Genomic DNA, 26,955 nt, shown 5'->3' on the forward strand with positions numbered 1-26,955 from the left:
GCGCCTTCCCCGGAAGCGCCGCCTGGGCGCCACGTCCGCGCCCAGCGCCCCGCAGCCGCCGCCCCGGCCGGGACCGGACCGGAGCGCCATGGGCCCCGCGGGCGCGCGTCCCGGCTCCCCGCCGTCGCCACCGCTGCTGCTGCTGCTGCTGCTGCTGCTGCTGCTCCGGGCCGAGCGGCCGCGGGGCGCCGAGCTCACCTTCGAGCTGCCCGACAGCGCCAAGCAGTGCTTCCACGAGGACGTGGAGCGGGGCGCCAAGTTCTCCCTGGACTACCAGGTGAGGCCGCGCCCCGACGGGCGGCACTGCGGGCGGGCCGGGAGGCAGCGCTCTCGGCCCGCCTTGTCCCGCGTGTACTCAAGCACGGCAGTGGGGGCGGGAGGTGGGTTCGTGGTCGTACTCCCCGCTTCTCCAGGGTTTACAGGCGGAGGCGGGGTGAACGCAGGGGAGGGGACAAGGCGCAGTGTTTACCAGCAAGCAGTCCTGTTGGGGCCATATGCTGCCGCTCCTGCACTCCCGCCTCCTCCCACAGACCGCCCGGCGCACGGGTGGGGACTGGTCTCGGGTGAGGGATCTGCCCCGGAGGTTTAGTGGGCAGATCTGGGGTTGGGGTGCCAGTGGGAATCCTCCCCAGACGGCCACCTGCCCGTGGACACCTGCTCCCAGGCATTCCCAGGATGAGGTGGCGTGGGCAAGCAGGAGTGAGGCAGGCCCTTCATGGGTCCTCTCTGGCCAGAGCCACTGCAGGAGGCTTGTGCCTGGGGACAACATGGTGTGGGATGGCCTCTGGGTCGCTGGTATGGCCACTTTGACATCTCTGTGGACAACATGCAAATTGTGTCTGGGTTAACAGCCCCCCCCCCCACCCCCGTACAATCACTAAAAACTGGTCATTATGAGGCTGGAGGGGCCTGGGAGGTGGTCTGGTCACTGCTAGGGCAGAAATGCCCTGTCAAAGGATGGCCACCTTGATTTTGGCACCTCCAGCAGCAGGGGGCCGACCACTTATAAAGGAAATCCTCCCATCTGTGCAAAGAAGAACTTTGGAAGTGGATGTAGGCCGCTGACTGTGTCCCTCGATGGACGTTGGTTATAGCCGATGACCACCTGTGTGATTTTGCCCAATGCCCATCTTGTCACTCTTATGTTTATAAAGAGTTTGAACTGTGTCATTCCCAAGGACCCTCCCACCTCTGATGGCCACCGGGTCTATGAGCACTCTAATCTGTATTTGCTTTTTGCATTTAATCAGTAATAATATTAACATTCACTAGACCCGTCTGGCAATTTACTTGATCTCAGAGCCTCAGTTTCCTCTTCTGTAAAAGGGGAAGGATTAAGCTCATTGTGCCCTTGCAGAGCAAAACCTTGGGAAGTCGGGCAGACGGGCATTCAAATCTTAGCCCTGTCCCTTTCTAGCAGTGTGGCCATGGCGGATTTACTTAACCTCTCCCAACCTCAGTGTCGTCCCCAGGACGACCGAGAGCATCCCAGCACCTGTTCTAGGAAGTTCACGGTGGCCGGTCGGCATTGCACGTGCGCTGGTTGCCCCACTGGTAAAGCAGACGGTGGGTGTGTCTCTGGTTGTCAGGTCATTACCGGAGGCCACTATGACGTGGACTGCTACGTGGAGGACCCCCTGGGAAAGACCATCTACAGGGAAACCAAGAAGCAGTACGACAGCTTCACGCACCGGGCCGAGGTCAAGGGCGTTTATCAGTTTTGCTTCAGCAATGAGTTCTCCACCTTCTCTCACAAGACCGTCTACTTTGACTTCCAAGTGGGCGACGAGCCCCCCATCCTCCCAGACATGGGGAACAGGGTGACGGCCCTCACCCAGGTGAGTGGACGTCGGCGGCCGCGGGCCGGGCTCCGCCTTCAGCCCATTCTTCCCCTCGGGTCGGTCCTGGCCTGCCCTCAGTCGCCCCGCCTCCAGCTCCTGGCCTGCGTGGCTCAGTGTTGGCCTCACCTCCTCCTGCGTTCAGTCCTAAAGGACACGGTCCCCCTTGTGCTCTCCCTCTGCGTTGTTTCGCCAGATCCTCTGGAATTTCCGTGTTCCCACCGGCCTTTCAAACGGCATCGCTCGGGGGGCGTCCGTGCCTGCCCCCTCCCCCCCCCCCCCGCGTGTACAGTGTGTGTGCATCATCAAGACCGAACGCCTGCTTCGTACGGTGTGTTGTTAGGGCCACGTGAGCTGCGACGGCAGATCAACCCCACGTGTCGGTGGCTTAACCCTGTGGCAGATCTTTTCTCACTCAAGCGGTAACTAGGTTGGTGGAGAGCTTTCCTCCACGGACTGACGTAGGAATCCGGGGTGCTGTCTGGTGGGCTCCCTGCTCCATTCCTCTGGGCTCTGAGCGGACTTCCTCCGGAAGTCCCGCCTGCTTCTTCAGACTCCCGGCCCGGGAGTCACTCGCCGCACTTCTGCTCAGCCCGTCGTTGCCAGGTGTCCCGCGGCCCCCTGGATGCCGGGAGGGCTGGCAGAGACAGTCTGCTTGGGCAGTGGACTCGCAGCCAGGGCCCCACACTCTGGAAGAGAATCGGGGATAGATGGCCGTGCATGGGCTCTCGGGGCCAGTGACATACTGAGCCCAGGCTCCTTCGTCAGTCTCCCTCCTGCCCCTCACGCGCAGTGCAGGCTCTCGGCTTCCCGAGGCCCGCCCAGCAACCCGTGCCGTTTACCCTGGTATCCCCTGCCCCCAGTCGTGGCACATGGCACAGACTTGCCACATGACTGTGTGGCGGGGCCCAGGGGACCCCGCAAGACAGGATTGACCGTCGGGGCTGCGCTGCTCCTGATCCAAAGCCAGAGCGTCTAAGTCTCCAGCGGGACCAGGTCGCCTTCTGGGCGGCCTCTCGGTGGTCACGTGGTCACCCGCTCCCTTCCTCTGTGGCTCTGACAGTGGGTTCGGCTGCCCTCCCTGATCAGATGGGGGTTACCGCCACCCAGTCCGGGGTGTGGCCTGGCCACGTACGGCTATTGCAACATAAGTTTATTAAAATGAAATTAAAAACTCGTTTCCTCGTTGGCTGTGTAGCCACATTTCCGGGGCCCAGCAGTCACAGGTGGCCAGTGGCCACGTGTGGCAGTTTCCGCCATACGGCCCTGGATCTGAGCCTGGCCGCGTGACCCGTGGCGTGTCCTGGGTGGGAGGTCCCACAGCCCGTACTCTTGGGAGTTCTGTGGCTCACCGGTGAAACAGCCTCCGTGCTGAAGATGTGGTAACTCTGGAAGCGGAGCCGAAGGTCTCCCCCTCTAACCGGTGGAAGACAGATCGGGTAGAGAAAAGGCTTAATGGTCACTGCGATTGAGAAATCCTTTCCTGGAGGCTTAGAATTAGATTTGGTTTTCTTGCAGGAAACTGACTACTCACCCCCTTCTGCGTGGCTGGATCTCCTGTTTTCTCCTGCCCAGCCTCCAGAGGGGGTCCCTTCCCCTGGTACCTCTGACCACCCCGCCCGCCCCCACCCCCAGCCTTGAGCACCGTCTGTCTGTGTCTACACCTGAGAGCCTGGTTCCCGTGTGGCGGGCATTTCCTGTGTGCTGGTGCCGGCTGGCGGCAGGCTGAGATGTGTGGCCATGTCAGTTAGCCACGGGGCGCTGTGGTCAGAGCTGTGGTTTAAGGGACGGCTCTCGGGAGGGGCCTGCAGGTGCACGTCCCTCCCCAGACCTTGTTTTCTTGGCGTGGCTTGGATCCCCCATTGGCCCCGGCTCTTTTCTCACACCCCCTGCCCCCCCCCCCCCCAACCTCTTCCAGCACAGCGGTGGGCCAGAGGCCATGTTTTCTGGCCCCCAAATCCAAACTCTGATGGATGAGCGGGATCCAGAGTGACCAAGGTCCAGGCCGGGGCTAAGGCCACGGGGACTTGTCTCCAGCTTGGGTCCCAGCCTGACGAGGCTCCCAGGAGAGGGCAGGGGCCGGGAGGGTGCCCCTGGGGCGGCCGAGCTTCCTGAGAGTCCGGGCAGATCCCAGCAGAGGCTGAAGGTTTTCCAGCGGAGGTCAGAGGCCCCGGGTCGCTCACTGGTGTTCCGGGGAGGATTAAAGGTTCTCCCACCTCTGCTCTGAGGTCAGCTCGTGCTTCCCTGGCTCCGAGCTCTTGAAGTCTGTAAGGACCCGAGTGTTCCTGTCCGTGGGGGCCCCGTGGGGTGCAGGCTGGGGGACCTTGCTGGTGGTTGCAGGCTGAAGACTGGAGCATCAACAGGCGGGACAGACAGGGTGAGACGCTGGTGTGGCAGCAGAGGAAGGGGACGGTCCCGGGAGGGGGACAGTTGTCTCCAGGGAGCAACTGTCACAAGGCAGCAGTGACCGGAAACCCCGAGAGGCTCCCGGATTCCAGCCAGGGAAGCAGCCAGGGCGGAAGCCACACTCCAGCCCAGGGGGCCCAGGGCCCTGAGAAAACAGGGTTCTTGGAAGCAGAAGGGATTCCGCAGGGTAGAAAGCAGGCTGGATGGGTTTCCTAACGGAAAGCTCGTGGTCACGGGCCATGCACTGGCACAGGCGGGGGTCCCAGCGATGGGGACGTAGTGTGCCTTTCTGGGCAGGGGGTGCTTCGGTGGGGGGTGGTCGTCATGTGCTGTGTTGCCCCTGGGTCCCCGTGGCCTTGATGCTGGGAGAGCTACGTTCCCGCCCGTTGCTGCTTTACCCTCCGGGACCTGATCTGAGACCTTCCTGTGAAGGCCACCGCCGCCCTCTTCTCAGAACCGCGGTGCCGTCTCTGGCCTGTGGGTGGGACGCGGCCTCCCACGTGGCACCTCGCACGGCGGACCCGACGTGTCCTCTGCCTCGGGCCTCTGCACCTGTGACTTCAGGGTCCTCCCTGTCTCTCTTCCTCTTCCCTCCCTCCTTTTCCGGTGATTCTGGGCCCTGGGAGGAGCCTGCACCTGCCGACCTGCACTGCTGAGCCCCCCAGCCAGGCCCAGGGCCCGGGGAGCGCCCTCTCCGAGTGTCTGAATGAGCGTGGGACGGACCTAAGCGTAGAGGGTGGAATTCTAGCCCGGAAACCCACGTGGGCGCTTTGCTCGTGCTTAAAGGCAAAGTCTGTGTGTGCACGCATAGTGAGTGTGTGTGCGTGTGCAGGTCCCACAGGTGCGCATGCCTACGTGTGCGTCCCCGGCCCCCGCTGATCTCAGGGACACCCCGAACCTGCTTGTGACGGGGCCCTCGGTGCCCACGTCTGTCCGCCGCTCTGCCCTGTCCTGCCCGCAGAACCGCAGTGACCGGTGCAGCTGGACTAGAGAGGCTTCCAGAAGTGCCGTGTCGTGATTTGGCCTGGACACGGCTCGCAGAGTAGCCTGACCCCACGCCGCGGCCTCCTTCCTAGCCCTTCCCGGTTTATCCGCTGTTCATTCTGCGATGGCGGACGTGCCTTCGTGAGCTCCAGAAGCGTCACCTGAAGAGCTGGGGCGGGGGGTGGGGGGCGTCAGCGCCTACGAATGCCGCCGTGCGTCCGGCAGAGGTCTGTGCCCCGGGTGGTCCTGTTGTGGCCGGCATTTGGAGCCGGTTGACACATCAAGGAACTCGTTGGTGTCACGAGCCCTTCCAGGATCAGGTGGCCGCTTCTCAGCGTCCGACGCCTGTAGGTACGCGCCGCCTACCAAGTGTGGGGCAGGTGACGACGCCGGGCGCCAGCCCGAGATGACAGGGTGTGCGGGTGTCCCCGAGAAAGTGGGTTTGTGACCCTGGATTCTGCCCTTTGAACTGCTGCCCTGTGAAGCTCCCCTAATTCCACCTGGGTGGCAGTGACCCTGTCGCTTCCTGTCTGGGTGGCACTTTGCAGCTCTTCCCCATGGACCCGGGTGACAGCAGCCGCCCGCGTGTCCGCAGGAAACCGTAGCCCTGGCGGCAGACCACTCATCGGGTGGACACGATACGTGGCCTTGTAAACGCCGGGGCCGAAAGGAGGCCTCGTCCTCCCTCGCGTGGCCTGGTGTGGCGCCTGCCGTGGCCCGGAGTGAACAGCCCGTGAGGCAAGTAAGGGCGACGTTGCTTTTTGGCCAGAGTCTCCTATTTGCCTCCCGGAAACAGTTCCATTTGTGACACAAGGGAGGGTGTTGGGGGTCAGTCAGGCGGTGGCTCCGTGACTCGGTCTCCCCTCCCTTCCTGCGCTCACGGTGTGGACAGTTCACCTCTGCGCTTCGGGGACCGAAGCAGGTGTCTCCGGGACGCGTTGCGAGCTTCTCTGGCCTTGTTGGGATAGAATCTTCTAGGTTTTGGATAAATGCGTGTCATAGGTCACCTGTGAGTGAGCCTCATGACCACCGCGGGCTTGTGACTCCCTTCGTGGCGTAACCGAGCGTCCGAAGCGGACCACGTGCACCTCAGGGCCGCAGGCGGGCGGTCCGGGCCACGCGGGTCCCCAGGCTGGGTCGGGGTGAGGCCGGGGATCAGCTTCTGCGCTCGCCAGACTGTTGGCGGGTTCGGGTCCTTGTCGGCTGTTGTGCCCCGGCCCCCAGAGACCTCCTCCGGTCCCCGCACGTGCCTGTGTCCTCTAGGCTGGCAGCTGGAGCTCTGCTCCCTTTCAGCGGCTCCTGTGGTCAGGTCAGGCGCTGGGGTGGTGGCCGTGGCGTGAGGGTGGCCGTGCCGTGTGACCTAGTCACAGCTCATCGTGTCGCGGGAGTGGGCAGGTGTGGGGGAGGGGGAACGGAGTCAAGGTTCTGCCTCAGTACACGGAGCCGGGTGAAGGGGGTCCCACGTGAGCGTGTGTGTGTAAGCGTGCACGTTCGTATGTGCGGTCGGGTGTGTGTGCATACACGAGAGGGGTGTCTTCCTGTGCCTGTGTGTGTACAGGAACAGGCCCCCACGACTGTGACTCACGTCTCTGAGCTCGGGCAGGTCACACGGCCTCTTGGAGCCTCAGTTTTCTCATCTGTGTGCGGGGCCAGCAGTCAGTCAGGCCTCCTACCAGCGGGGTGGCGATCCCCGCCCGCCACTGTCCCGAATGTTAGGTGAGACCCCAGGGCCGCGTTCGAAGGCCTAGGCTCGGGACTCAGACACGCGGGCTCCGCTCCTGACTCCGCCACCTCCTATTCGGAGCCTCGGGCTCGCTGTGCGGTTTCGGTGCCGGCGGCTCAGGGGACGTGGCCCGGGTGTCAGCGTGGGCCGTGTGCGGATTGCACGCTCCTCTCGGGGTTAGAACATGACTGCTCTTCTCCTCCCGCCCAGATGGAGTCGGCCTGTGTGACCATCCACGAGGCCCTGAAGACGGTGATTGACTCCCAGACGCATTACCGGCTCCGCGAGGCCCAGGACCGGGCGCGGGCGGAGGAGCTGAACAGCCGGGTCTCGTACTGGTCTGTCGGCGAGACTGTCGCCCTGTTCCTGGTCAGTTTCAGCCAGGTGCTGCTGCTGAAAAGCTTCTTCACCGAGAAGCGGCCCGCCCCCCGGGTGGCGCACTCCTAGTCCCTGTGCCCCGCCCCCAGCACGGAGCTGCCCTCCTAGGTCACGGGCTCCTGCTGGGCCGGAGGCAGAGCCACCCAGGGAGGGGTGGGGCGGGGGGGGGGGCACCGAGCTCCCAGGTGCCCGCTCCCGGTGTCCCGGCGGCCGGCGCCCACAGAGCCCGGTGACGGGGACGCATCTGACTGCGTTACGTGCGCGACGCCGAGAAGAGCGAGTGGTCAGGCTGAGACTGGCCGCTGTGCAGGGCCACAGGAAGTGACCCGCGTCTGGCCAGAGGAGGAACCCCGCGTGCCCAGGCCTCCTGGGGCGGCTCCGGGCGCTCCCTCTGCCCCACGGTGCCCGGGTCACCCGGCCTGTGTGTGTCCAGGCCTCTGTGCAGAAGAAGGGGTTCTTTAGTCCGCTTCCCTCTGCGGAGCTGTCTGTGCCTGGAGAAGCCGGGCCCCGGGGCGGGCGGCTTTGCAGAAATTTCCCATCCCGGGTGAGCAGGGGTGCCCGCCATGGAAGCGGGAGGAAACTGGAGGCCGGTGCCCTCGGTCGGCTGTATCTCCCCGGAGGCAGCACGTGGTTTAATAAAAACGAAGCCTGAGCACCGTGGAGACCTGTGCCTTTATTTCTTTGCCCTGGAGGAGCTTACAGGCGAATGGGGGCTGTGGGCGCCCGTGCAGACGGCGTGACGGAGCAAGGCTGCCCTCGCGGGGTGTGCAGACCGCGGGTAAATCTCCCAGGCGAGCGGAAGCAGTGACTGGGGCCTTGGTTACTTTGTTGCCTCAGACTCGGGAGGTCACTGAGGAAGCAACGTCATCATGTGGTCCGGACAGAGGGGCCGAGAACAGGGAGAAGACGGGGAGTGGCTGTGCTACGTGCCATTTCAGCAGCCACGGCGTCTGCTTAAAACTCAAGTCAGACCGTGTCATTCTGGGTCACCCCCTTCCCGTGGCTCCACAGGTCCCTCGGGTCACGGCAGAGTCCTCGCTGTGGGCCGGGAGATCCCGCGTCATCGGCATACCGTAGGCTGCCCTGCTCCCCTCTCTCACTCCACCCAGGTCTCCTTGCTGTTCCTATCACACACTGGGCCTTGCCTCTGCCCCAGGGCCTTTGCACATGCCATTTCCAATTAGAACACCATCTCTCTGACACCTGCGTGGCCTCCTTTTGGCTAAATGTCACATTAGCAGCAAGATCTACCCTAACGAGTCCATTCGAGATGGCACCCTCTCACCTGCCCCGGCCTCCTCGTCTCCCTGTCCCTGCTTTTCTTCGAAGCTAGTTTTGTCACCACTGACACATACGTGTACTTGTCTGTTTATTGTTCTTCTTATGCCACTACATGTAAACTCCATGCCGTGTCCTTGGTCCCCAGAATAGCGCCTGCCACGTGCTAAGGTCTTAATACATTATTGGTTACTGAATGTATAGCGTTGCCTGTTCGTAAGAAGTTAATGCATTACTGATCACATGTCTCCGTAACAGCTCTCGAAGGAAGATCCGACGTTTGCCTTAAAGTACCTCTACCAAGAAATCCGAAGCCCGCGCCGTCTGGCAGGTGTGAATGCGTCGTGGGCGAGGTGCACTGGGACACGTCACGTGGAAACGAAGCTCCGTGAGGCTTACTTAGCTTAGTTGAAAGATAAATACTGCTTATCTGTGCCTACGTCCCTGATGGCATTTCCTCTCCCTTATTTAAAAAATTAATGCCCCGCTCAACTTAAAGCAGGACAGAGGTGGGGAGGAAGGAAATGACAGGTGTTGCAGATTCTGCGAAGTGAGGGTCAGAACAGAGCTCTGGATACACGGAAGCCCCGGGGCGGGCAGCCCGGGAAGAGGCCGCCGCCCTCTGACTGTGTAGGTGGGTCTGCAGGTGGAGGCGTGCGTGTGTGTCTTCCAGCCCCGTGTGAGACCACGTGAGTGAATGTGCCCCGCGCAGCGCTGGGCTCAGACCCGCCGATTCCCTCTTTCGTCACTCTCTCCAACAAGACGGGTAAATAAACCAGACATAGTGGGACCTGAGAGGCTTCGAACGTCGAAATCTAAATGTGAAAACGTACAGCCAGCCGTTTGCGGCGTTCCCTGCCGGGCGGACGTTCACCAGCTTGCAGTGGCTTGTCACCGGATGTCCCTGCCCGTGTGCTGTGCTCCTGTGACGGGTCCTTGGTTCTGCTGATCATGGACAAGCCTTGCAGAACTTGATGGGAAATAGTTGCCTGCCTGAGGCCAGCGAGGGCGGCAGAGCCCAGACAGGGCCATTCCGCTTTCTAAGAAGCTTCTGTGTGTCCGGGGGTTCGTGTGAGAGACCCAGGGGCTACAGGAGGAAGTGCCCCGCGTGTGAACTCCCAGAGGGCACCTGGCCTGCTGGAGAGGAGGCCGCTGCTGCCGCGACTCTCCGGGGCGCCCACAGACCACGCTGTTCACGCTCCCTCTTGGAGTGCGAGGCCACGTTTGTTTTAACAAGTCACGTCTCTTACTAGTCGTGTCCCTCGCGGAGGGAAGGAGGCCCAGGTAGGTGAGCAGGGGGTGGGGGACACGGGGTCCCAGCTCTGCCGGACAGCCTTCAGAAGGGCGTCTGGCTTCTCCCGTGGCTTGCCCTCGCAGAGCATCTATGTGAGCTGCGTGTCCTTTTCATTTTTGACTTGTCGTATTTTAGGCAGTTGAAGTATTAACTGGAGTCTCTCTAATTCGCCACACAGGGCAGCTCATCTTAACGGGACTGGTTCTCAGGCAGGTGCGACCCTGGGGTGGGGGGACTGCGTGTGTGAAGCGATCCTCGGTTTGTGCGTTTTACAGCCAGCGCTCACGAACGCGCTGGGTGTATTGCCCTCGGACCGGCAGCTGGAGGCTGCACAACAGGGGAGCGTGTGCGTGTGCGTGCGTGTGTGTGTGTGCGTGTGCACGGTGTGTGTCTTAGTTTGTGTGTGTGTAAGCACGTGTGTGGTACGCGCGCACAGGCCTGTGTGTAAGAGTAGGCTGACGCATCCCGTGCCCCCTTCAGGGCGGTGGCCTGGCGAGCGGCCGTCCTCCAGACGCGGCCTGCAGGGACTACGGAAGCAGGCAGGGCGCGAGCGTCCGAGGACGCGTTCTGTGCCCGTGACCTCGGGGAGGTGGAACAGCATGTGCAGGAGCGGGAAGGGGCCGGGGCCGGGCCGGCACTGACGGGGGGGGGGGGGGGGACTTGGAGGACGGACCGAGGCCCCGCGCCCGCCTGTCCTGCCCGTCGGCCCGAGGCCACCAGGGCCCCCCGGAGGTCAGGAAGCCGGGACCAGCGGCCCGAACGGCGAGCCTGCGGGGCGAGGGCACGGCAGACCCGACTGGCCAGCGGCTGATGGAGACGGGTTCCAGCTGCCCCCGGGCGTCCCCTCTTCCCTGCTGTGTCCCCGCGAGTACCCGGGGCGGGGGGTTAAGGTGCCGCGTGAGCAACCTGTCAGGTCCTGCTCTGCGCTGCGATTCTGCGTCCGGGGCGCCCTCCTCCCTCCTCGACTCTCCGGGAGGACGCCGACCAGGGCCTGGCCTTGGCTTCTGGTCGTGCATGTTCCCAGGCCCGGGGAGCCTGAGCGCGCAGGCCGGGCAAACAGGCCCCGAGGGTCGCACGGAGCCACGCGACACGCCGTGGGTGGGGGAGGGCACTAAGGAACCTACTCCTGAAATCGTTGTTGCGCTATATGCTAATTTGGATGTAAATTTTAAAAAAATAAAAAATAAGATAAAAAGACTATGTAACCAATGAACCAGACTCTCCGACAAAAGCGTAAGATCCAAGTCCGTTTCCTTTAACAGACGGAGAGACGCGGACATTCAAAAAAGGACGAAAAAACTTGCCAGGAAAATACGCAGCAGACGAGGAGGTAATCTGGCAAAACCCCGTTGAGGCCACGTGTCCCCCAACAGGAGAGTGACGCGTAATTGTGACACAGTGAGACGTGCACGCGTCCGCCTCCGTCCCCGGGTCCAGGCTCGGCTGCCGAGCCCCTTGTAGTTCCCCACGCGATCAGAGCACCAGGAGCCGCTTGTTCTGGTACCTGGCCTTGACCCTGGGTCCCGACACGGCGCTCCTGGATCCTTTGTTCTAACGCGGCTGCGGATTTAAGAAATAATCCTAATCACGGCCACCGTGGAAGGAATCACTGTCCGCTCTTCCTGTGAGCAAACCCACGTGGGAGACGCTTGCTGTGTGTCCCCTCGTTCAGCTCTCCAAATGGCTTTCTGACGCGGGGACTCTCAACGTTCCCGTTTTACAGTGGGGAAACTGAGGCACGGATCATTTACTCAGGTTTTCCCAAAGCCGTCCGGCTAGTACCGTCCGGCTGGTAAGAGTAAACTGAGGCATGCTTTTTACTTCTCTCAAGAGGCTCTGAAAGATAAATGGCTTAGTAAAACCCATTCCTGGTGAAAGCTTTGGGTACAGGAGTGGTTGGTCGGGGGTGAGGAAGGGTCGCAGGGGAATGTGGCTCAGGCTGGAGCTGCTGATTCTGTCCTTTGTGAATGTGGTGCCACCGAGGGGGGGGGGGACACTTCTTCCAGACTGGTGTACGAGAAACGGAGACACAGACACGACAGGACTTACCGTAGGTTTGCTGTGAGAACTGACGCTCGCGCTTACGGACGCTGAGAAGTCCCCGCGTCTGCCAGATGCAAGCCGGTGAGACCAGGAGGGCCAGAGGTGGTGTTTGGTCTGAGGCCGAGGGGTCTGTGGTGGAAACCCGGGCCCGAGTCAGAGCCCGGGAACAAAGAGCCTGGCGTCTGCGGGCGGGGGAGGACGGGCGTCTGGCTCGAGCAGAGGCACGGTCACCCTTCAGCCCGGTGAGTAAGGTACCGGGGCACCAAGCGTGGAGTCGGGCGCGACCCCCGGTCCAGCCGCCCCTGGCCGCGTGCGGCCACTCAGGGTGACCCGCTGCCGGGCCGGGCGTCTTCCGTGTGCGGTGAGAGCGAAGTCCCCGAAGGGAAGTGGCGTGAACGCACGTCGTTCCCGGTCAGCGCTGCTCCAGCTGCTGTGCTGAGTCCCTTGATGGCCTTTCCCGGAAACACTCGGGGCATTTCCTTTTCTGAGGGCTGCCGCGATACGAGAAACGACCACAAGAGGTCAGGGTGGAAACGCCAGTAAGGCTCACCTTGGCTCTGAGGGCCGGGCTGGTTCTCCCGCAGAACCTCCGTTCAGAACCTCCCAGCGAAGGCACTTTGCAATTCTCCCACTTGAAACTGGGATGATGCACGTTTGCTGCGGCGAATAGTCACATCAGAGAGTAGCTTGGGTGCGGCTGGAGGTGCTGGAGGAGGTGGGGGAGGAGGAGGAGTTGATGGAGGAGGAGGACGGGGATGTGGAGGAGGTGGAGGGCAGAGGAGGAGGAGAAGGCGGAGGAGGAGGAGGAGGAGTTGATGGAGGAGGAGACGGGGATGTGGAGGAGGTGGAGGCAGAGGAGGAGGAGAAGGCAGAGGAGGAGGAGGAGGAGGAGGTGGAGGAGGAGGAGGAGTTGATGGAGGAGGAGGAGGAGGAGTTGATGGAGGAGGAGGAGTTGATGGAGGAGGAGGACGGGGATGTGGAGGAGGAGGAGGAGGAGGTGGAGGAGGAGGAGGAGTTGATGGAGGAGGAGGAGTTGATGGAGGAGGAGGACGGAGATGTGCAGGAGGTGGAGGCAGAGGAGGAGGAGGAGGAGGTGGGGGAGGCAGAGTAGGAGGTGGAGGCAGAGGAGGAGGAGGAGGAGGTGGAGGAGGAGGAGGAGGGAGTTGATGGAGGAGGAGGACGGGGATGTGGAGGAGGTGGAGGCAGAGGAGGAGGAGAAGGCAGAGGAGGAGGTGGGGGAGGAGGAGGATGGGGATGTGGAGGAGGAGGAGGAGGAGGTGGAGGAGGAGGAGGAGTTGATGGAGGAGGAGGAGTTGATGGAGGAGGAGGACGGAGATGTGCAGGAGGTGGAGGCAGAGGAGGAGGAGGAGGAGGTGGAGGCAGAGTAGGAGGTGGAGGCAGAGGAGGAGGAGGAGGAGGTGGAGGAGGAGGAGGAGGAGTTGATGGAGGAGGAGGACGGGGATGTGGAGGAGGTGGAGGCAGAGGAGGAGGAGAAGGCAGAGGAGGAGGAGGAGGTGGAGGAGGAGGAGGAGTTGATGGAGGAGGAGGACGGGGATGTGGAGGAGGTGGAGGCAGAGGTGGAGGAGGAGGAGGTGGAGGCAGAGTAGGAGGTGGAGGCAGAGGAGGAGGAGGAGGAGGTGGAGGAGGAGGAGGAGGAGTTGATGGAGGAGGAGGACGGGGATGTGGAGGAGGTGGAGGCAGAGGAGGAGGTGGGGGAGGAGGAGGATGGGGATGTGGAGGAGGAGGAGGAGGAGGTGGAGGAGGAGGAGGAGTTGATGGAGGAGGAGGAGTTGATGGAGGAGGAGGACGGAGATGTGCAGGAGGTGGAGGCAGAGGAGGAGGAGGAGGAGGTGGAGGCAGAGTAGGAGGTGGAGGCAGAGGAGGAGGAGGAGGAGGTGGAGGAGGAGGAGGAGGAGTTGATGGAGGAGGAGGACGGGGATGTGGAGGAGGTGGAGGCAGAGGAGGAGGAGAAGGCAGAGGAGGAGGAGGAGGTGGAGGAGGAGGAGGAGTTGATGGAGGAGGAGGACGGGGATGTGGAGGAGGTGGAGGCAGAGGTGGAGGAGGAGGAGTTGATGGAGGAGGAGGACGGGGATGTGCAGGAGGTGGAGGCAGAGGAGGAGGAGGAGGTGGAGGAGGAGGATGGGGATGTGGAGGAGGTGGAGGCAGAGGAGGAGGAGAAGGCGGCGGAGGAGGAGGAGTTGATGGAGGAGGAGGACGAGGATGTGGAGGAGGTGGAGGAGGAGGAGAAGGCAGAGGAGGAGGAGGAGGAGGTGGAGGAGGAGGACGGGGATGTGGAGGAGGTGGAGGCAGAGGAGAGGAGGAGGAGGTGGAGGAGGAGGGACGGGGATGTGGAGGAGGTGGAGGCAGAGAGGAGGAGAGGCGGCGGAGGAGGAGGAGTTGATGGAGGAGAGGACGGGGATGTGGAGGAGGTGGAGGAGGAGGAGAAGGCAGAGGAGGAGGAGGAGGAGGTGGAGGAGGAGGACGGGGATGTGGAGGAGGTGGAGGCAGAGGAGGAGGAGGAGGCGGCGGAGGAGGAGGAGTTGATGGAGGAGGAGGACGGGGCGATGTGGAGGAGGCTGAGAGGCAGCAGGTGGAGCGGCAGGCTGGAGAGGCGGAGGCTGGCGGTGGGGGCGGAGGATGTGCAGGAGGTGGAGGTGGAGGAGCAGTGGGAGGAGGTGGAGGAGGCAGAGGAGGTGGATGTGGAAGAGGAGGAGGAGAAGGCTGAGGAGGTGGAGGAAGAGAAGGGGGTGGAAGAGGAGGAGGAGGTGGAGGCAGAATGACATCAGTAAGAAAGCAAATCCTGGGGCGCCTGGGTGACTCATTGTTATGTGTCCGATTTCAGCTCATGATCTGAGGTTCATGACTTCGAGCCCCGCATCGGGCTCTGTGCCGACAGCTCGGAGCCTGGAGCCTGTTTCAGATTCTGTGTCTTCTCCTCTCTCTGCCCCTTCCCCGCTCTGTCTCTGTCTCTGTCTCTGTCTCTCTCAAGTAAATAAGTAAATAAACATTGGGGCGCCCGGGTGGCTCAGTCGGTTGAGTGTCCGACTTCGGCGCAGGTCATGATCTCACAGTTTCTGGGTTCCAGCCCCGCGTCGGGCTCTGTGCTGACAGCTCAGAGCCTGGATCCTGCTTCGGATTCTGTGTCTCCCGCTCTTTCTGCCCCCCCCCCCCCCCCCCCCCCCACTCTGTGTCTCTCTCAAGTATAACACACATTAGAAAAGTCACTCATTCGTGCATCCACGGATTCACCGAGCTACGTGATGACAGGGGTCCAGGCTCGAGGCAGGGCATGGCTCGGGGAAGCCAGGACTCGGGCTGGCCGGAGCGCGGGGGCGGGGACACAGGTGCGCGAGGGGCAGCGAGGATGGAGAGGCAGGTGAGGGCCAGCAGAACAGTCTGGGTCACCGTAAGAGAGGGTTGGGCTTCATCCTCGGAGGGCTTTTAGGGACAGGCTTTGGGAGGGTCACTGGCTCCCCCTCGCCCCCCGTGTGGAGCGCCACCTGCCGTGCCCAGGGGCTGGAGAAGAGGGTTGTGGGCGCTCGTTGGCTCCTGCTCCCTCGCCACACGCCGACAGGGGACGTCATGCCTGCCCCAGCACGGGCTCGTCTCCACGCGAGAGGCTTGTGTCCTTCTGTCTCAGGGATGAGCAACCAGAGACAGGAGCTCGTGATCGATGCCAGTGGTTCTCGACGGGGAGAACAGTGACCCTGGGGGGACACTTGGGGGCTGCCCCCTTGGCAGTGTCTGGACGTACTTTTGGTTGTCACAAGTGGGAGGAGGCATCCGGGGAGGGGGGCGTCCAGGATGCCACTGAACATCCATCCGGCCGTGCAAAGGCAGCCTCCACAGCAAAGCCGTGGACCCCAAAATGCCAGGGGTGCCTGGGTTGAGAAGCCCTGGGTCTATCCAAGGATACAGGATAAAAGGGAAGAAACACTGGGGAAAACACACTGAAAATGGAAAACACTTACCAACAATGTTGGCATGGGGCAGATAAAAATTGTGACCAAACGTGTCATCATCATATTAAAAACAAGGAAGTCATTGCCTCTACAAAGATCTTGAAGCAGAGATACAAGCTGTAAAACTGGCGAAAAAGAACTAACCTCAAGTGTTTCTGACACGCAGACACAGGTAGAGGGTACACTCCCCTATTTGAAGGTAAAGCGTTGGCCGGCTCACAGAGCCAAGATCTCGCACAGTCTGCACGGCGTGTGCAAGCTGTGGCCTGCCAGAAACACCGCCAGAGCCCCCGGTTACCGGCAAACTTGGGAACAGAAGGGTTGGCAAAGGGGTACCGTGAGGATAAAAACAAACGTGAAAAGGAAGTGATGCTCACAGCTTGGAGACAAGAAGCAGCTCCTCTCTGCTTCCTGCTTTCTGCCCAGCAGTTTCCAGAGAGGCAAACACTTGAAGCCTTGGCTTGGGAGGGGGTCCTTCTACTTATGATACAATGTCCAGAAGGAGAAAGAAGGGAGTCCCGCCGCATGGATGTTTACATTGTTGCACGGTAAAACCCGTGTGTGCGCTCTAAAGAGAACCCAAGACAGACTGGGAGAGGCTTCAGCTTGCAACTCGTAACCGTAAGGACAACAGTCCCAGTGAATTGAGTAATCGATTCGGTGACCACTTATTGAACATCTATGTGCTGCACACTCGGGAGGTAATAACATAGAAACAAATTTCCTGCCCTCGTGAAGTTTACGTTCTCCAGAACAGTCTCGACACAGACGACCCAGTAAATAGGTGTGAGGTCAGGTCGCGATGGTGCGGTGAGGACAGGTGACGTGGGGTGTGCGGTAATGGAGTGAGACAGGAATTAGTGGGGCTGGGTTCAAGGATAGGCTCACTGATGAGATGGCGTTTGAGCAGGAACGTTCCAGCTGGAAGAGCAAGTGCAAAGGCCCTGAGGCAGAGTTCCAGGGCACGTTTGGGGAACATCGGAATAGAACGATAGGTGTGCCAGTGAGCAGGGGGGCTAGCGGGACAGCTCAGGAGACCGTCTGGGTCACGGTGAGACTACATTCTCTATGCACAAGTGAGGCGGGAAGCCAGCACGGAGGTAGCATAGTCAAATTGTTCTTCTGCAGTTTTGAGTTTTAAATGTTCTTATTTTGAAATGATTCTAAGTTCACGGGAAGTTGCAGAAGGAGCACAGAACAGCCAAATCCGGAGCCCCTGACGACACCCCGTGCTGGTGAGAACGTGGAGCAGAAAGTCTCGTTCGTTGCTGGAGGGGACGTGGTGCGGCCACCCCGGGAGACAGCGTGGCGGTTCCCACAAAACCCCACACGTGACCCAGCGCCTTCGCGGCTCGGCATTACCCCCAAGGAATAGACAAGTCAGGTCCACGCGAGAACCTGCGCACGGCCGTCTGCAGCAGCTTTGGTCGTAATCGCCAAAGCTCGGAGCAGCCAAGATGCCCTTCCGTATATCATTCAGCATCAGCGGGAAATGAGCGAAAGGAGCCAGTCTGAAAGGCTACCTGTTACGTGGTCCCGGCCACGTGACATTCTGGGAAAGGCAAAACCGTGGAATCGAAGTATAGTGACACACAATGCTATATTAGTTTTGGGTGTGCAACACAGTGATTCAACAATCCCACACGACGCGAAATGCTCCCCGAACCACCTGTCACCATACAGTGTTACTATAACGTTGACTCTATTCCCTGTGCTGTATTTCTCACCCCTGCGACTTATTTATTTTATGACTGGACGGTTACGCCTCTTGATCCCCTTCGCGTATTTTGCCCATCCCCCCACCCCCTCCCCTCTGGCCGGGGAGCCTTGTTTGCTCGTTTGTTTTACAGATTCCACATACGAGTGAAACCATACGGTATTTGTCTTTCTCGGACTTATTTCACTTAGCGTGTTACACTCTCTAGATCCATCCACGTCGTTGCAATGGCAAGACCTCGTTCCTCTTTATGGCTGAGTAGTATTCTAGTGCGTGTATGTGGCGTATCTTCTTTGTTCGTCATTTGATGGACACGTGGCTGCTTCCACGTCTTGGCTACTGTACACAACGCTGCTGGAAACAGAGGGGTGCTTTTCTCTTCTTGACGTAATATTTTTGTGTTCTTCACGTAAACACTCAGAAATGGAATGACTAGGTCATAGGGTAGTTCTGTTTTTTAATTTTTCAGGACCCTCTGCACTGATTTCCGCAGCGGCTGCTCTGATTTGCATCCAGGAGGGCCTTTTTCTTCCTGCCTTGTGCGGACAGCACAGCGTCCCTGCATTTACTAGGGGTGTAATGGGGGGGACACGAGAGCGATGCCCCTGACCTTGTATGTCAGAGCTACTGCTCTGGACACCCCGTGAGACGCTTGGACAAACTGGATTCTGCCCGGGAGGAGAGACCAGGTAGAGGAGGAAGCTTGTGTAGCCAGAAGGAGAAAACAATGCAGTTCAGAACAGGAACAGGCTGTGTGTGCGTCTGCACACTTAGACGGGACGTTGTGGAGATGGCGGTAGGATGGGAATCAAGGTGGGTCACGGTGGGTGGACGAGAGCTGAGGGAAGGACGGCCAAGAGCGGCATCCACAGTAAGCCCCCCGCCTCCCCGCCCCCAGGTCTCTGGGGATTCGAATCCGCTCAGAAATTCACAGGACTGTTGGGCTGGGGCTGGGCGCTGGGTGGGCTCCACACGGGACAGGGGATGGGACCTGAGCCATGTTAACCGTGTGTTAGAGCGCCGGGTTTGCCTGGGTACCCTTGATCACGCTGTCGGAGGAAGCAGGGCTGTTTAGGTTGGTAAACGGCAGCTTCTGGGGTCACCTAGTTTCTGTCTTTAACTACCAACGGGATGTTGCCGAAGCACAAGAAAGAGACCAGTTCTGTGTAGACTCAAGGGCAGAAGAAAAGGGGAATTAATACCTACCACTGTGGGTATTTGACGCTCCGGGTTCTGCAATGAGGGTGTTTGATGTTCCGGGTTCTGTAATGAGGCTGTTTGACTTTCCGGGTTCTGTAATGAGGGCTCACTGCTCACACTCGCAGCCGTATACCGTGGCCTGACGCTGCACCCTGGGTATCCCTCCACGGCATGAAATCCGAGCGTCGCACCCACAGGGTTCTACGTGGGTTCCGGGTGTCCGCAGGAGACAGCACCCTCAGCTCTGTGCACCTGACCCGTGTGCCATGTGATGATGTCACTTCCTGTATGTGCCGTGAGGTGGGAGACTGAGGGAGCGCTGGGCGAGCCGGTGTCGTCCCGGGTCACACGAATTCGCGCGTACTATCCCCCATGATACACGCAGCTGATATTTTTATCCAGTCCCTGCATCAGGCTCCACCTCCGCCACCCGCCAGCGGTGTGGATCGGGGAGACTCAGGACTGTCCTGCCCGAGCTCCTTCATCTGTAACAGGAGGACACCGAGTTTTGTCTCTTGTGATTCTGTGAGAATGCGTTGAGGCAACTCCGCTGAAAGCATCTCATTTTAAATTGTAAACTAGATGACGTTCGATGTTATGGTCTACACGTACTTTGCCCCCCTCGCTATGGAGCTGCTGATCCCGAGTTATCTCAACTGAAAGCCTTAGAAGGAACATGAGATTTCAGAACGAGCCAGGTTATCACAGAAATATGGCAAACTCAATCACAAGTGTTAACCACTTGCCTCACGTAATTAGTAAAAGATCTCATTATCTGAACATAAGATAACTGTAGGAATTAACAAAATTCCGTTTGGGGTCAGTGAGAAGGAGAACAAAAGTTTGCTGATGTCATGAACTCTGGCTTAGTTTACATGATTTATATTTATAGTTATAGTTTTTACACGATTTATAATTCCTGGAGAGCAAACGCGATACAGCAAACCAATTGGTGAACACATTGAATATAATTGCAATGGGAGGTTTTGGGGGGACTTTGCCAAACTATTTAAAGTTAACACAGAAGATTGATTTATGTGTGTGAATAGTTGTGGACATTTAAAAAAGAGGGAGAACGTGTGTTGTCACATAATCTACTGTCTCAGAGTTACAGGCTGAAAACCGTGTGGCCGGGTGCCGACTGGTCAACGAAACCATCCGGATTTGGGGGCAGGTGCACAGGACAGCTCATGGGGCAGGCTGCACTGGTCAGAAACACGTTTGATCAGATCACTGATCACAGATCACATGGCTGGATTTTGTGTCTCATACCTGCCATAGCTCAGCATAAATTCCAGGTGGATTTGAATGCTAAAAAAAAAAAGAAAAGAAGAAAGAAAGAAAAAAAGAAAAAAAGAAAGAAAGAAAGAAAGAAAGAAAAAAAAGAAAGAGAGAAAGAAAGAAAGAAAGAGAGAAAAAGAGAGAGAAAGAAAGAAAGAAAGAAAGAGAGAAAGAAAGAAAGAAAAAAAGAAAGAAAGAGAGAAAGAAAGAGAGAGAAAGAAAGAAAAAAAGAAAGAGAGAAAGAAAGAAAGAAAAAAAGAAAGAAAGAAAGAGAGAGAGAGAGAAAAAAAGAAAGAAAGAGAGAGAAAGAAAGAGAGAAAGAAAGAAAAAAAGAAAGAAAGAAAGAAAGAGAAAACCCCAGCAAACCCATAAAATCACTAGAAAGGAATACAGTTATCATTTATGTAACTTTTATTTTAGGAAGGACTTTCTAACCATAAAAAGGTAGGAATTCTAAGAGAAAAGACTGATCGAGCCAACTCATAAGTTTTGCACCTTTTGTAAGTCAAATACCAAAAATGACAAGCAGCACCCCAGGAAAAGCTGCCTGCCCACAGCGTCACGAAGAAATGGCCGATACCTTCGTACATAAGGAAGGTTTACAATCTGCTTCTTAAAGACCTCGAAGTGAAAGCTGTCAGCAAAAGTCAGAAGAAGGTCATTCACAAAATACAGAAGCCAAGAAATACCTGGACGTGATTCAGCCCTCCTGAGGGTTAAGATCGTACCAAAGCACTGAGGTGTTTGCAGCTGGGCGGTAGGAACCGTACTTGAGAAAGCAGGTCTCCGTTTTCCGCAGTTTTAACGTGAAACAAAGGCGCATCCGCCTGTTCCGCACCCCGACCTCCGTCCTCTCGTCCGTGCCTTCGGGAAGCCTGGTCACTGAGATCCCCAAAGCTGAGCACCCAGTGGCAGCCACGTGGCCGGTAGGAGCAGAGCCCTCGGCTGGCTTCCGTCATCTGATGCTCCAAGGTGATGATTAATATCCCGTCGGCCGTGTGACTGAGCACGGAGCCCCGGGGCCCCCCGCGTTTGGCAGTCCAACACCCCTTTGTGCATTTCATGGGCTGACCTTTTCTCTTCCTTCCTCCCTCCCTCTCTCTCTCTCTCTCTCTCTCTCTTTCTTTCTTTCCATGCATTTTTTCCTTTCACTAATCTCCAGGTGACTGTGTTTGCACCCGCAGGATGGTAACGCCCGGGCTGGGTCAGTTTTCAGGAGGCACGGAACCAGCCTTGACCCCGATTTACGTGTTCCCTCAGACAAACCGGCTCTTGAACATTTGTGCAAAGGAGAGGCGGGGGGTGGATCTGTGTTGCAGAATCGTTCGGCGGTGCCCCCAGGCAGGGGTCCTCGTCAGGTGCCTGGAAGTCTGCCTGGGACAAATGTCATCTGCCCCCGGGGGAGAGAGGCCGGGCACAGGGTTCCCATGGGACTAGAGGCTCCTGAACTCTGCAGCCAGAATGCCGCCTCCCGAAGTGTCTACTGCGTTCCAGCATCCGGTGTCTAAACTCGGGCCGCGTGGCGCTCGCTCATGGGCTCCGCGTCGTGGGGGTAGCGGAGGGAGGGCCTGCCCCTCTGCGTTTCTCCACGGATGAGGGCAGTGCAGGGGCCTGCGTGCCTCATCACCCTGGCTCGTGTGTTTCCCCGATAAAACCTGTGCTTTGTGCTCATTCCGAGGGACCGGGTGGCACACGGCCGCACCTCTCTCCGCAGGAGGGGGGCCGCCCCTCAGCAGGTGTAATTCTCTGCAGAGCAGGCCACGCACCTCGATATTCACAATGGGCCCAATGCACGGTGGTTGGCGTGGGGGCCACGCTTGAGAAAAGCCCTGAGTGGCCCTTGGTCCTGGAGAAGGAAATAGGGACGGTCTTCGCGGACATTAACGATATTTAGCGATGGTCAAATGACATTATCGCTTTCATTTCCGTGTTTGTCACAAAGAAGACAAAAGTAAAATCTGCCGGTTGCCAAGCTCCTCCACAAATAATTGGGTCCAGCCTCCTGGCTTGAATCCCCAGGTCCAGGCGGCTGAGAGGGGGCGTCAATAATACAGTAAGTCCCAGGGGAAAGGACCCCTCGTTGGTCCTCAACTTTCCAGGGCTGTCCTGGTTTCTGCAGTTCTTTACCTTGTCCCAAATCATACGCCCAGATACCAAACATTCAAAGATAAACAAAAATACACAGAGCTGGACCCGACTTTCACCTGTTACCCGGGAGTGGCGGGGTGGCGGGGTGGCATCAGCTTTTGGAATCCGTCAGCGACCGTGATGGATCTGGGTCAGCGCTGCTGATGGGGACAGTGACTGGCAGAAACGTGGCACGGGAGGTCCCTGGTGTGAATGGCGGCAGCTGCAAAGAGGGCTCCAGCAGACACGCGCTGTTGGAGTGGGGCTGGGGGCAGGCTCGCTGTCACCCCGCCCCCGGCTCCTGGGTCCTGGGTCCTGGAGCCGTCCTTCCCTCCAGGTGGGGGACGTGGGTGGAGGCCTGGAGGCGTCTTCCACGAAACGGGTCTTGGCCGGCACCTGGCAAAGTCCAGGGTCACACCAGCACAACAGGGCCAGGCAGCCGTCACCTGGGAGGGAGGGACACAGAGTTAGTGAAACGGAAGTGATTTCGGCTCAGATGGCAAAGACAGGGGTGACGACAGGCAACATAGTGAGAGGGAGGATCGTGCCGGTGAGGCACGACCAGCTGTGTGTAAGTGACCCCGGTGGCAGGGAGATAGCACAGCAGGAGTGTGGTGGCTCTGTGCCTCTCTGGCAGCAGGCTTGAAGCTGGATGGCGGGGACGTGGCGGGGACGTGGCGGGGACGCGGCCGGGATGTGGTGGGGATGTGGTGGGGATGTGGCGGGGATGTGGCTGGGACGTGGCAGGGATGTGGCGGGGATGTGGCTGGGACATGGCAGGGACGTGGCGGGCACGTGGTGGGGACGTGGCGGAGATGTGGCTGGGACATAGCAGGGACGTGGTGGGGATGTGGTGGGGATGTGGCCGGGACATGGCAGGGACACAGCGGGGATGTGGCAGGGACGTGGCCGGGACGTGGCAGGGACACAGTGGGGATGTGGCGGGGACGTGGCCGGGACATGGCAGGGACACGGCGGGGATGTGGCTGGGATGTGGCAGGGACACAGTGGGGACGTGGTGGGGACGTGGCCGGGACTTGGCAGGGACATGGCGGGGAAGTGGCCGGGATGTGGTGGGGATGTGGCGGGGATGTGGCTGGGACATGGTGGGGACGTGGTGGGGACGTGGCGGGGATGTGGCTGGGACATAGCAGGGACGTGGTGGGGACGTGGTGGGGACGTGGCCGGGACACGGCAGGGACGTGGTGGGGATGTGGCAGGGACGTGGCCGGGATATGGTAGGGATGTAGCCGGGACGTGGCAGGGACACAGCGGGGACGTGGTGGGGACGTGGCAGGGACACGGCAGGGACGTGGTGGGGATGTGGCAGGGACACGGCGGGGATGTGGCTGGGATGTGGCAGGGACACAGCAGGGACGTGGCGGGGACGTGGCAGCCATGTCCCTCTCTGGCAGGCACTTTCTTGGAATCAGCTGGGCCGGGCCAGCACTCATCGCGGGGGGTCCGTCACTCACTGGCCACGGCCGTCTCAGCAAGACGGTGCTGGGAAGAACCAATACAGGGTTTGGGCTTGTGGGGGGTGACTCGGCGGGGGAGGCTAAGGAAGAGGGGCTTTGGGCTAGATGCCGCCGGGAAGCAGGGTCCCTCTGTGGTCCAGCGTGTTAATGAATCTAATCTGGGAGGAGAGCGGAGCAAGGCCACAGCTTGGTAAAGGAGCAGCCGTGGCTGGTGGCTGGTGGCTGGTGGCTCGTGTCAGCCCGAGTGGGGGAGGGCTGGTCATTCTGTGGTTTGAGCGGCGCTCAGGTTGGGTCGGCGTCCACGCCCGATGCCGCGCGTTCTTGCCGTGGTCCTGCTCCGGGGGCCGGGTGAGCGGCCCGGTCTGAGGTGGGTGTTCCGTGAGGTGGTTGGTTCCGGGACATTCCGGGAAAACCCCACGTTCCGGGCTGGGCGTGCCGGGCCTGCTGCGGGGCTTCAGGCTGCTTTTCTCCGGAGGAGAGGCTGTCCCGACCCTTCCTCCCTGCGTGTGACGTCACGTCCAGCAGGTGGCAGCAGCGGCTTGCGGCCACGCAGGGCCAGGCTCCCGGACCCCCCCATCCGCCTCCCAGGGCGCACAGACTCCCGAGTCCTGCAGACTGGTGCGGCGGCCTCACTGTTCGGGGGGGACCCCGCTTCCCACCCACACGGACTCAGCCTGCTCTCCCTTTGCCGCTTCGTCCCTTCCCATGCCCTGAAATCCCCGAGCGGCGTCTGTCTCCTCGGACACCGACTAAGTCCCTGCAACCAGGCCCGCTGCGCCACGTCACACGCCTGCTTTCCTGCCCCCGAAGTGACGGAGCGTGGTACTTTGCGGACCGAGGCCGTGCATCTGGAGGCACCCGTGGGCGCCCTCCTGAGCTGGTGCAGCCGTGCGGCTCCCGTGGCTCTGCACCCGAGACACCCAGTCGTCACAGGCGTGAGCTTGCGTGCTCGGCCTGGCGTGGACACGCGTCGGCTCCGCTCCTTCCGGCCTGTCCTCTGTCCCCTGACCGTGCGCGCGGGCCCCGCGCTGACCAGAGCTCGGTCCCTGGGCCCGCCTTCCCAGCCGGCGTCCCCAGAGGGGACCGACGGACCATCGAGAGTTAGGTGCTAGTCAAACTGAACCGACATCCCCTGGACGCTCTCAAACCTGCCTCACGTTTTACTCTAAACCAGTGGAGACCTGTCTTTTAATTTGCCACCTAGACCCTACTTCTGCACACACAGAAATGCCTGTTCTTAGAGGGATTAACCAGGACGCGTGTTTGCTCATTCTGCTCCCTGAGCAGGGACAGGAGGTGGGGTGACGTGTGCAAATGCCCTTACACCCCAAATTAGGAGACTCCGGAGGGGCCGTAAAAAATGCCGTCTGTTGGTGGTCAGCGCCTGGTGGCTTTCTGGGTCACACTGAGAAGTAGAAGAGATGCCTGTGGCCCCGGGGGGAGCGGGGGGAGCTGGGCGATGGTGAACGGGGCTTACTGGCCCCAGGAAAGGGGGCGGCAGGTGGGGGTGGCAATTTATGAAGTACAGGCTATGCTGAACTGAATGCAGCGCTCTCCCGGTTCCTTCCGGGAGCTTCCCCCCCCACCCCCACCCCAGAGCTTTCCAGGACCCTCCAGGCCCCCGGCACTCCTGTCCCTTCCCGCCCCCACCCCTGACTCTGGGATTTGATCTTCCGTTCCGAGCTGGGTGACTCCAGTTCAGCAGGATCCTTCACAATCTCCGTTCTTCTCAGCGTCCTGCTGGCACCAGGATGAGGGCCAGCCTTTTCCAGCGCAGTGTCAGGGTATGTCTGCAAAATGAGTTTTCTCCTGGTTCCTCTGGTCCGTTTTAAAGGAGCAGACGCTCTTTCTCGGTTTCCTTCTATGGGACTGCAGGGCCCAGCTCTGGCCGGCCCCTCGATGGAAGGACGCGCGAGGGGAGGTGACGGAGAGCGAGGCGGGTGCTGCCCACGACGTGCACCTGCAAACAAGTGTGTTCCAGGCATCCTGTTGCTACACGAGGAGTGTGTGTTTTGTCAGTGCCACTAATTATGCAGACGAGACTCGTCGTGGGCTGTTTTCTCTCTCATTCTTAGATTCTCCTGGTGAAGGATGGAAAGGGTTTACCGGTCTGGGAGCTTTGTCAAGAACCTTCCATCAAGGCATCTTAAATCTCTTTGGTTTCCCTCTTGGGCTATTTTCTTTGGCCGCTCGATTGTCCCCAACTGCAAAAGGTTATAGATAGGGTTTAATGCGAGCAAGCCCCTCTTCCGGTGAATTCCCCACGCCTCCCCGTGGTACTTAATCATCTGTCCCTCTCACTGCTGCGAATGAACACAAGATTAAGTGCCATGCGAGGACAGACTCGGCTGTCAGCTCTGAGGCTGAGCTGTGTTTCACTGGAGCGGTTTGAGGCCTTTCCTGCCTGAGGCCGGGATGTGTCGTGCAGCTGGAAAATGCCTGGAGGCTAGGTGGCCCCGGAGAAGCGTTCCTGCACAGATGGAAAGCGATGATATGGTTCTGTCTCCAGCCGCTTTCCGCCAGGGTCACCCGCCTGATTAACAAGGATCCGGGGGCTTCGGGATAATCTTGGAATAAGTATGGCTAATTTTGAGGACGTCCTTGTGGAGGCTCATCTGCAAATGGACCAGGGTGAGGAGGTGGGTCAGACCAACCGCGCCTCCTTTGTCAGATTGCCTCCCAGATACCGAGCCCAAGAAACAGGCTCCAGGGAGGCTCCAAGCAGACCGGTGCCCCCGCTCCTGGGGACAACACCTCCTCCAAGCCCCTCCTTCTCCCTGCCTTGGTCGCTGAGCGGGACAGCCAGGCAGACACATGATCTCCTGTCCACCAGCCGTCACAGCAGGGCCAGCCCTGAACTGCCAGTCCTCTGTCCCCACGATGCTGGACCCCCCCGCGGCTTTTCCTGACCTTCGGAATTCCACGGTGGCGCGAAAGCGTCTCATCCCCAAAACATCAAAGGGCCCTGTTAGGAGCTTAGTGGATGCCAGTTAGGCTGACATCCTCTGGCCTTTCAATCCTTGTCCTGTGAGAGGCAGCTCCGGGTCCTCTGGACCTTGCAAAGGGAGGAAGACACACCATCTGTCCCACTCTCCCCAGGCCAGCAAGTTGCACACCGCCCCGCCTCTGTTCCGTCCCCTCCTACCCGGATAACAGCAAACATTCCCCGTGCCTCCACACCTCTCTTCTGGGTTGATCCCGGGGCCTCCGGTCAAGCTGTTTGAGAAAGGGGGGGGGTGGGTGGGG

At 59.7% G+C, this 26,955-nt stretch overlaps 1 protein-coding gene across 3 annotated transcripts in view; it reads left to right on the plus strand.

Annotated features, from left to right (window-relative positions):
- The window catches only part of TMED3 (transmembrane p24 trafficking protein 3), an 83,070-nt gene continuing 56,115 nt past the window's right edge, over positions 1-26,955 (plus strand). For 2 of the 3 annotated variants that reach the window (XM_078449118.2, XM_078449119.2), the window contains exons 1-2: positions 1-277; positions 1,590-1,838. In XM_078449118.2, coding sequence (XP_078305244.2) covers positions 89-277; positions 1,590-1,838 — 438 coding nt within the window. In that variant the 5' untranslated portion in view covers positions 1-88. Of the gene's footprint in view, positions 278-1,589; positions 1,839-7,161; positions 7,990-26,955 lie in introns of those variants that run through there. The other variant, XM_078449117.2, reaches the window with a different exon arrangement.

Source organism: Panthera onca, chromosome B3 (assembly GCF_046562875.1).
Source record: "Panthera onca isolate mPanOnc1 chromosome B3, mPanOnc1 haplotype 2, whole genome shotgun sequence".
In the NCBI taxonomy this organism is placed as follows: Eukaryota; Metazoa; Chordata; class Mammalia; order Carnivora; family Felidae; genus Panthera; species Panthera onca.